This window comes from Pogoniulus pusillus, chromosome 28, assembly GCF_015220805.1.
Source record: "Pogoniulus pusillus isolate bPogPus1 chromosome 28, bPogPus1.pri, whole genome shotgun sequence".
Lineage (NCBI taxonomy): Eukaryota > Metazoa > Chordata > Aves > Piciformes > Lybiidae > Pogoniulus > Pogoniulus pusillus.
Genome location: NC_087291.1, coordinates 3,577,372 through 3,588,517, shown reverse-complemented (window position 1 = coordinate 3,588,517; position 11,146 = coordinate 3,577,372). Strand labels below are relative to the sequence as shown.

The following is an 11,146-nucleotide window of genomic DNA, read 5'->3' as shown; positions in this document are numbered from 1 at the left end:
TGTACTGTAAATAGGTACTCTGCATTGTAGTCTACATTTGTTTAATACTTTCTGTAATATTTAAGAATTGCTTAAAGGTATACAGAATGTACAGTAACTGAAAGCTAACTTTTCTCCTCTCTAATCAAAGGGGGTTCTGAGTTCTTCCTTTGCGGCTAGAACAGTAATAAATGATGCTCCTGTATCTGTAACATAAGTACTGCTGTCTGTCAGTAATGAACTTTGCAACTTTGTTTTCCAAAGTCCATTTTATTTTGACCTGTCCAGTATATTGCACTAATTCTTCTAGTTATTTTCATTATATGAAATCTACCGAGTGTGTCAGAAGAGATTAAACAGTCTATTTAAATGTTGAACTGATAGCAGAAACTTGTGCAGGCTTCCAATTTGCAGTCATCTGGGTTTAGCAAGGAAAAGGACAGTTCACCAGTGTTTAGTTTTTATATTGAGGTGCTCAGGTTTGAATAAAGTGGTTTAATTTTTTTTTTTATTAGTGTTTCTTACTGAGGGTTTCAGAAGATTTTATTGCACTTGCATGGTTCCTGACAAGATGTCTGAGTTACTGTATGGGTCAGCATTTAAGATGATTACAAGCAAATCCATGAGACAGCTATATATAGGCTTGTGCTGTATGTACTGTGGCACTCAAGTTATTCTATGATAAATTTTTAAATGTTGAGGTAATTTGGTATCTTATCACATCCATTTAGAAGAGCAATCAAAACAGTAATATTATCTCTTGAACCTGCAGCTAATGCAGCCTTCACCAGTTGTTCACTGACGTAGCTTGCTGCCTTGTCATAGAGTGTCTCAGAGGTGACTGTGCCTTTTCCTGCAATTTGTGATCCAGAATTGGATGGGTACATTTTTATGTCATCTTCATGCTGTGGTGATGGTGTGGAACCCACTGGTGATACAGTGTTCAGCAGTTCTTGACTAGCATAAGCTGCAGATTTGTCACAAAATATTTTGAAGTCCATTTTTTCTGCCAGTTGTGGACCTGAGTCATTAATAGATAAGGAAGTTTTTGTGTCTTCTGGGAGTTGCTTCATGTCTTTAAACCCTATTGCCAGTACATTCTCTCGCCGCTGTTCGTGTGTGCCACTGGTCACATAGAAGGTGTCAGTGTCTCTTTCTTCTTGCCTTGTAGTCTGTGACTCTGGCAAGAGACTGTTAGACAGACACATTTTTCTGTCCTCACACTGTTTCAGTTCTTCAGAGCCACTTTTAGAACCTGACCATTCCATCTCTCCATTCTGTGACTTGACTTGATTGTTACTGAAAAGAGACAGTTCTTGGTCAGTTTGATTTTTAGAGTCATCAGTTCCCTTAGGAACTCCACTTTGCAAAAAGTTCTTCCTAGAACACTTCAGCTCATTTAATTTTAGGTTGCCTTTTGAGTCACTGAGCAAAATGTCTTTATGGGAATACAGTATCTCTGCTCCATCTTGCAGGTCATTACTAGTCTCCAAGTCATTGAACTTGTCTTCAGTGAGGAGCATCAGATACTGGCACTTATATGGTGACATCCTGTTTTGTTGTTCATACATTCTCAAATAATGAGTGAATGTTCTTAGAGTTAATGTAAGTACTTCACTGAAATCCAGCACCTCCCAAAGCCCATTAGAAGCTAAAATAAGAAACTGACAAGTATCATCAATGGGGACAGATACAGTGTGAGGTACAGGTATAACAGATCTTTTCAGCACAAGATCTCCATGATGTCCAAGACCCCTGGTCGTTCTCAGGTGCCCCTCTACTAATCCATCTGGTTTATTATTGCTGATGCTTCCACCATTCTGCAGTATGCGTTTTGTCTCGCTTACATTGGCAGTGCTGTGCTCTTTGGAGAGGCAGTGACTCTTCCCATTTTTACACAGAACTGCATGTGTGTTACCTGAAATTGAAATAAGGCCATCATTGGAATTCTGGAATACTGATTTTTTTTTTTCCAAGGTGCTGCTGTTACATTAGCAGTTAGCCTTTTGCTAAGGCCTGGGAAAAATCCTGAGGTCATAGTTCAGTAATCTACTGCCACAAGCAACAATATGTCCAATGGTGAATCTGGTTCTGTTTTACAGCAAGGTTTCTGGGATAGTTTTCAGACTATTCCAGAATCTTACACTTCTGACTGCAACAAAACTGTTTTGAGGAGTATCAAATGGCATTCAGCTTAAAGTACAGTCTGATAGAAATGCTGCACCTTGACTGTTTAAGCAAGAGTGCATAATTTTGTCAAATAGTCTCTTTTCTCCATAGAGTATGTGCTGTCAGAGTATTATGGCTGAATGAGCCTATGCAGAAGTTCCAGATTCAGACTAATTTTAGCACTATAAAATTTCTAGTACCTAAAATTAATTTGGACATCATGTAGAATTTAGTTTACCAACATGATGCCTTAAATCTCTTCCTTGGTTAAGGGACCCGAGGGAGTAAGAGTTGTTGCATTCCTCATGAGAAGTCAAAGACTAACTCCTTTCCTTTAGTAGGAATATGTATTTTACCCTTCCCTCAACAAGCTTTAAATCTGCAGGGTAAGAATGAAAAGTGTTAGAAATTGCACTCTGTAGGTGACTAGTATTGTCAGGCTTGAATGCAGAATGTAGAGGGAAGCAGCTAGGAAACTGATGATACATTGTTTGAGATCCCCTACCTTGGGAAAATACATTTTTTATGGTTTGGGGTTTTTTTGAGGTGATTGGTCTGCTCCAATGTGTTTGCATAAGGGCAAAAGTGATCTCTAACAGAAGGAAATTGAGTGGGATGGCAGCTTTCTGGACCCTAAACTCAGCATGTTCATTTATATTGCAGTTTTAATATCTGGCTAGCCTGGGACACAGATCTCTGAAAAGGTTTTGTAAGTAGGCACTGCTTACACAGTGGTTGTGTTTCTTGGGCAGTATTGGTATTGTCTGGTGCAGAAGATAGATAAGCGGTTTGTGTGAAGGCAGATTTCTCTAGAAGATTCAGAATGTCAAACTGAAGAATACACCTTTTTTATTGGTTATAGAATGTAGATGCCTTAAGATTATACTGTGTCAATGTTTCCTCCCTCTGATTTCTGTGCAGAGCTAAAAGGTCTAACGTTTCTTTTGAACCCTCTGAGTAAGACCATCAGCTGTAAGCCTAACAAAGGGCATAATGCAACCCATATGGAACGTACTGACTGCAAAAAAGAGTAAAACCTAAGAGCTTTTGGATGCAAGTTTCTTATCTGCAAACCACAGCAGGGCAAAAGAATCAACAAAAACTATCTGACCTATCAGTGTGGGACTAAATGAAGATGACAAAGCTGGCCAATGCCACCATCTCCTGCTCCTCATATCTGAACACCCTCTTCAATTGCTTAACCTGGTGCTGAAGGAACATGGCTATACTGTAAGAATGCATTCCTGGGGGAAAAATGAAGTTTGATGTTGTGAAAATCCTTTTTTTTTTTTTAATGTGATACATTTTGTGGAAAATTAAGTGTATAGATGAAATAAATGTGTATTAGAAGCAGTTCCAAAAAATGTGGACTTTAATCATAAAAGGCTTAAAGTATCTCTGGTCAACTTAAAGCCTTAACTCCTTAGCGGAGCCTGAGTTGCAGTATCGTTCAGCTAGCAAAATACTCATCTGGGAGCTATGATGAGGGCAGGTAACCGGAACCATAATCTTCATTTGGATGAATTCTCTCCCAGATGTTTTTGCCTTCATCCTATCTCTCAAGCTTATTGTAATAGAGATTAGTTTCTTCCCCAAAATGGTGAAAACAATGCATTTGTTAGCTTTTGAAAACACTGCAACCTTTGTATTACTCCTGTGTCCCACTGAAAGTCTGACTGCATCCCTGCAAGAGTATCTGAGCTAGCACTCAACTGCCAATTCTGACACAGGTGACAGTAAAGCTCCAGTAGCTGCCAAAGTGTGGTTATAGCAACAAGGGCTGGCAGAAGAAAGGGAGGGGCACTGCAGTTTATTTCACTGTCCAGTGCAAGTTGGTTTATGGTGTTCCTAAGCCTGGCAGAGGATTGCACATTCTTGTTGAGCAAAAATGCTTTTTAAATCTAGGATCAGTTTTTCCAAATGTAGAATGCTTTTGGTTTGGTGGTTGGTTTGGGGTTTTTTTTTTATTGTCTCCTGAGGAAAAAAAAAATAAAGCCTCTCAAATGGTCTTCCCTTTACCTACTCATCTTTGACCTGATTAATTTCAGACAAATCTCATAATGAAGAAGTAGTTGTTGATACACTAATCTGAGGAGGAAAGATGTTACAGAAAGCTGCAGTGTTAGCACATTGCTTGCTAGTGTTGGGAAGAATGGAGAAGCATTGCAGAGCTAGGCACATGCTTCGAGCAGAGACAGGATGGCACTAGAGAATGTAACTAGACACAAACCAGTTAGAAACAATTCCCTCAAGTGCTTTTTTAAAACAATTCTGCTTGCAGACTCCCTTGCGGCAAAGCAAGAATCTTGCCTGTAACCTGAACTGCTGTCTTGCCTACCTGCAAGAAATTCACTGGTAACAAAATTGCTGAGTGGAAAGATGTAAGGAAAGATCAAGAGAGCTTCACCTTCCCCTCTACTCTGCCCTGGTGAGACCTCATCTTGAATACTGTATTCAGTTTTGGATTCCCCAGTTTAAGAGGGACAGGCAGATCTCTCTCTGTCCCAGTTTAAGAGGGACAGGGATCTGCTGGAGAGGGTCCAGTGGAGGGCTATGAGGATGATTAGGGGACTGGAGGGCATGGCTGATGAGAGGCTGAGGGACCTGGGACTTCAAAGAAGACTGAGAGGGGATGTAATAAATGTTTATAAACATCTGAGGGTCAGGAGAGGGGACAGGTTCTGCTCACTGCTCCCTGGGACAGGACAAGGAGCAATGGGTGTAAGCTGCACCACAGGAGGTTCCTCCTCAACACACGGAGGAACTTGTTTACTGTAAGGGTCCCAGAGCACTGGCACAGGCTCCCCAGAGAGGTTGTGGAGTCTCCTTCTTTGAAGACTTTCAAAGCCTGTCTGGATGTGTTCCTCTGTGATCAGTGCTGGATTGTGTGGTCCTGCTCTGGCAAGGGGGGGTCAGACTCGATGATCTGCTTGGGTCCCTTCTAACCCCTAATATCCTGCGATATAAGGAGTAGAGTTGCTAAGAACTGTGAGATGTTTGTATAGTGACTGCAGCTGAGCTGGGTGGAGAAGCATTAAGAAGGCATCGGTGTTTCTGATAGTAACCAGTAACTGATTTTCTATTAATATAGAAGGGCAAAGCAAGACTCTCCTTCATAAAGAAATATCTGAAGGGAGTTTATCTGAAGGAAATTTATCATGTCACCCTCACGCTGCCAAGTCAAAGCAATTGCAGCTTCTTTCCAAATACCTACTGCCAACAAATCTCCAGATTGTTTGTTTGTTGGTTTTTTCCCTCTGTATTGGGCAGAGCAAAAAAAAATCCTAGTATGGAATGTACATACCTATGTTGGCAACATGCAGTAAGCCAGCAATGCCTTTGGCTGGCTTGGATAGTGGCCTGTGTGTGTTTGCAGAATGTTTTCTTTCTTCTTCCTCAGTGCCATCTGTCTCTTTGCTGGGGGATTCTTTCCACTAAGCAGGTAACAGCTGAACAGCCACTCCAGCGAACTTTGGAAGCCTCATTCCTTCCCAGCCGTAAAAGCCTGTCCATTCTCCAGAAGGACTTGGCATATGCTTTGTGGATCCCTTCATAAGGGTTGAGCTTGTCACTGCCTGGTTTACCAGAGAAAACCTTCTCTTTTTCCTGTAATCTGCCTTGATTACTGTGGCAAAAGAATCGAGAACTTGCTGTTCGTTCCTGCTCTTCTGGTAGGAGCAATCTATTTGAGCAAGCTGGTCAAGGAATAGAAGTGGAAGCTCTGTTGCAACTCTTTCTGCAGCCGTTGCACCATGAAAGCCATCAACTAACCCCAGAAAACTTCTTTCTGACCTATTGCCATAGTTGTCAAGCACAACAAATCTGTCTTCCATGTCTCCCTGCCACGTGCAGTTTTTGATCTTGGCAAACTGATACTGCTTTTATTAAAGGATTGTTTACTTTCTTACAGTATTGGGATTCTTAATCCCAGCAAGACCACAACCTGCAGGAGCGTGATTATCCATAAGGAATTCAAATGAATAATCCATCTTCTGTCTATGTCTCTCAGAATGTTTAAGAATCTCATCAATTTCAACATGAGTTTGTGTCTCTGAGCCAGAAGTGTCTTCTGTCAGTCTGTCAAAGCCCAGCAAAGTTAGGGCTTTATGGCTTTTTCGTCTGATAAAGAAGGTGTGTGAATGTGGTGTTTGTTCACAAGCAGAGCAAACATTGGCAATATGCTTGGAATCATCACACTCAGGTGCAATTGTAGCCTTCTCCAGCTGCTGTTCCTGATCTCTGGAGCATTCAAAATCAGGTGGGGTTTGTTCTGTTCTGTGACTTTTCCTCCCATGTCATTCTACAAGGAGTTGAATATGTTAAGCATTTTCTTATTTCTCTATTTCAGTATTTAATATTAGGTAATGCTACATTTACCTAATGTGATGGTTTGGATGTTCCCTGCCCCCTCACCTTAAGAAAATCACCCAGGCTAGACTTAGTCGATCTGGAAATTGACTGAAGCTTTTTAGTTACAGCTCAGCACCATATACAAGAAAATATTTACACTATATACAGCTAGAAATAGAAGTATACAAGGTTAAAGGTAATAGAGAAACACAACAGTCCTCCCAGAAACCTGAGACCCCCAGGAGGGGCTCCCAACCACCCTTCCACCTTCCTCCCACCCCTCTGCCTTACCCCAGACTTTGCCTTCTGTTCAAAGGTGAGTTTAGAGGATCAGCCAGGGAGGTTAGGGAGCAGAAGGATTAGTCACACAGACAGCAGGTTAGGTTAGAGAAAGAAGTTCATGCAGCCCCCAGAGACAGAGAGCTGTGGGTGTTGCTTGTGGTGTTCTTACACCAACTCAGCAAGCCTATGAGTGCAGTAGGACATCACCACTGTGTGCTTTTCACAGCCTAGAATCTAATTCTTCTCACCAAAATATCACAGCTAGGCTCAAACTAGCAGACCTAAGCCTTGTTCCAGCCCTCTGATAAAACCCATATTGCATCATTGTGTGTCAATGATGCAAGAAACTGAGGCAGCTATGTGAAATTGTTTTAAAAAATAAATCTAATCCATCTGTTAAAATCAGTAATGCAGCACATTGAAGAAGTGAGAACTTTGGAAATCGAGACTTCATTGGCACAATTTAGAATATTCCTGTACCTAAAGAGAACCAACCAAGCTGAGAGCTCAGCAGAGTCAAGGCCATAGCCCTGTGCCTTCACACTGAACTGTGTATATGTTCAGATTTTCTGTCTGTGTCTTATCACTTTCCATACCAATTTATTCAGCATCAGTTTCGTTCAGCATCTTTGTGGGTGCCATGGGCAGAGGCACTGAGTGCAGCCTCAGCAAGTTTACTGACAACACCAAGCTGTGTGGTGCAGCAGACAGGCTGGAGGGCAGGGATCCATCCAGAGGGACCTGGACAGGCTGGAGAGGTGGGCACAAGTAAACCTCAGGAGGTTCAACAATGACCAAGTGCAGGGTCCTGCATCTGGGTCAGGGCAATGCCAAGCACAAATCCAGGCTGGGCAGTGAGTGGCTGGTGAGCAGCCCTGAGGAGAGGGGACTTGGGGGTGCTGCTGGATGAGAAGCTCAGCAGGAGCCAGCAGTGTGCACTTGCAGCCCAGAAAGCCAAGCAGAGCCTGGGCTGGATCAGGAGAAGCATGGCCAGCAGGGGCCAGGGAGGTGACTCTCCCCCTCTTAAGTGCTCTAGGTGAGACCCCACCTGGAGTACTGCATCCAGTTCTGGATCTGCTATTACAAGAGGCATGTGGAGATGCTGGAGAGTGTCCAGAGCAGGGCCAGGAGGATGCTCAGAGGGCTGCAGCAGCTCCTGCTGTGAGGACAGACCGAAAGAATTGGGGCTGTGCAGGCGGAGAAGAGAAGGCTCCCAGGAGACCTTCTTGTGGCCTGCCAGTATTTAAGAAGGGCCTACAAAAAAGCTGGGGAAGGACTTTTTAGGATATCAGAGAGTGAGAGGACTGGGGGAAGGGAGCAAAGCTGGAGGTGGGGAGATTGAGACTGGACATGAGAAGGAAGTTGTTGAGCATGAGAGTGGTGAGAGCCTGGAATGGGGCTGCCCAGGGAGGTGGTTGAGGCTCCATGGCTGGAGGTGTTTGAGGCCAGGCTGGATGAGGCTGTGGGCAGCCTGCTCTAGGGTAGGGTGTCCCTGGGTATGGCAGAGGGGTTGGAACTGGCTGCTCCCTGTGGTCCCTTCCAACCCTGACTGATTCTATGGTATTTTTTAAAGGCATATTCAAAACTAAGATGAGGAAAATCTGCCAGTCTGCATAGCCAATACAAATCATGGCCAGAAGCATTGCTGTTTCTCTTGAGTCTAATCTCGTTGCCTCTGACACGTGTTTGTGTCTCCACCCAGACTGTACTTCTTCCTCACCTTTGTTACAGTCAGCACTTCAGTTACACAATCTCTAGTCCTGTACTCCTTCCTCCATGAGTTTGCCTTGGTGATTGGTTTGTTTTGAGGTTCTGGAGTGGTTTTGTTTGAGTTTTTTTGTTGTTTGATTGTTTGTTTTGGTTGTTTTTTTTTTAATGGTGACTCTTAGGGATGCTGTAAGCAGCACTGGGAAGATGCCCTCATGTCTTCAGGTGACAGGACGAGGCAGAGAAGGGCTGTGTGGTGTAAAATGGAAACCAGGCTCCCTGAGCTTCTCCTCACAGTACTATCAGCTAATACATATGCACAGACTGCAAGTAGAAATATCACCTGCCAATTCCTGCTGAATGAGTATCAGCCTCCTCACCTGTTTTCCTTCTTCCCTGCTTTACTTTTTGCTATGCCACTGCTTCTCTCTCAGTCCATCCTTTCCCCACATGCCTGAGATGCATAACATGGCCCTGTGGCCTACATGTGTTCAGCCATGCTCATCTCCTGGCTGACTTCCCTCCCTTCCATTAGTCACAGTTTGGCAGTAGCACCTCCCCTGGGAAAAGTATTTGCAAATGCATCACACCTGTGTACAGAAACCATTGCAAGGACTTCAGCATGTTGGACTGGGCTCTGACAGGAACCACCATGATGGCCAGTGGGTAGCATTTCATAGAATCAGCCAGGTTGGAAGAGACCTCCAAGATCATTCAGTCCAACCTAGCACCCAACCCTATCCAATCAACCAGACTATGGCACTAAGTGCCTCAGCCAGGCTTTGCTTCAACACCTCCAGGGACATCAACTCCACCACCTCTCTGGGCAGCCCATTCCAATGCCAATCACTACTCTCTTGGAAGAACTTCCTCTCTCTTAGTTTCACTTTCAGCTTTCTCATTACTCCCACTGCTCTTCCTCAGCAGTTAAATGTCACCAAGCAAAAAACGTCTCTAAAACGACAATCTGGCTCTTGTGCACTGCTTAACGTCTGTGACTGAACCTATGTAGGCTCCTAGTTTTTCTGGGAGGTGTTGTAACCTTTACATCCCCCCAGTGATTTTATTCCCTTCATTCATTTCTCCCCCAAATCACCAGCTCCTCATTTAAACAGTAAGCTAAGGATATTTAGAATCATAGAATCCACCAGGTTGGAAGAGACCTCCAAGATCAGCCAGGCCAACCTAGCACCCAGCTCTAGACAATCAACCAGACCATGGCACTAAGTGCCTCAGCCAGGCTTTGCTTGAACACCTCCAGGGACAACGACTCCACCACCCTCCCTGGGCAGCCCATTGCAGTGCCAATCACTCTCTCTGCAACAACTTCCTCCTAACACCCAGCCTAGACCTCCTCTGGCACAACTTAAGACTTTTGTCCAGACGACAAAGCTTCTGTCTTGTGTGGAAAAAAAGTTCCACAGCATTTATTAAATGCACAACAGTAGCATTTATTGAATGCACAACAGTTGCACAGCACTTATTAAATGCACAACAGTTGCACTTATTACATGCACAACAATTGCACAGCACTTATTAAATGCACAACCTTTCCACAGCACTTATTAAATGCACAACAGTTGCACAGCACTTATTAAATGCACAACAGTTGCACTTATTAAATGCACAACCTTTCCTCAGCACTTATTAAATGCACAACAGTGCCACAGCACTTATTAAATGCACAACAGTTGCACTTATTAAATGCACAACCTTTCCACAGCACTTATTAAATGCACAACAGTTGCACTTATTACATGCACAGCAGTTGCACAGCACTTATTAAATGCACAACTGTTGCACTTATTAAATGCACAACCTATCCACAGCACTTATTAAATGCACAACAGTTGCACTTATTAAATGCACAACCTTTCCACAGCACTTATTAAATGCACAACAGTTGCACTTATTAAATGCACAACCTTTCCACAGCATTTATTAACTGCACAACAGTTGCACTTATTAAATGCACAACAGTTCCACAGCACTTATTAAATGCACAACAGTTCCACAGCACTTATTAAATGCACAACCTATCCATAGCATTTATTAAATGCACAACAGTTGCACTTATTAAATGCACAACAGTTCCACAGCACTTATTAAATGCACAACCTATCCATAGCATTTATTAAATGCACAACAGTTGCACTTATTAAATGCACAACAGTTCCACAGCATTTATTAACTGCACAACAGTTCCATGCAGGGAAGTTCCACAGCATTTATTAAATGTGTAAAAGACTTCAGAAAAGAACTATACCTGGAGAGAAAAAATCATTCACTGTCCCAGCAGCCATGCCCTACATCCTCCACTCCTAGAAGGGTAGGCCCTCTCAGTCTCTACAGCTATCTGTAGAGGGAATGCTGCAGAAAGAACAAGGACATCTTCCCCCAAGTGAGCTAGCTCAGGTGTATGCAGTACTCTACTTACTGTATTCCCAAGAGCAATGATGCAGCTTCAAGGAAGTCGTATTATGAAAGGTGTGGAAAGAGATAGAGATGAACCTTGTGAGTCACAGGAGCATGCCAGCGGTAGAGCCTGCCTTTGGGATGTGGGAACACTCCCATCCCTAGACCTGATAATATGCAAGAAGAAGTGATTAATAATTAAAACAATTATGGAATAAATTAAGATAATTAGTCTCCTTATTCA

The 11,146-nt window shown here is 43.1% G+C and overlaps 1 protein-coding gene across 1 annotated transcript; it reads right to left on the bottom strand.

The window, feature by feature from the left end:
* Positions 1-583: 583 nt before the first annotated feature.
* On the bottom strand, positions 584-6,447 carry PP2D1 (protein phosphatase 2C like domain containing 1). The gene is given in 7 exon segments (XM_064167250.1): positions 584-1,897; positions 5,453-5,570; positions 5,572-5,753; positions 5,756-6,005; positions 6,007-6,056; positions 6,059-6,410; positions 6,412-6,447. Coding segments are annotated over 7 exon segments (2,217 nt in total). The 3' UTR covers positions 584-668.
* Positions 6,448-11,146: the final 4,699 nt, after the last annotated feature.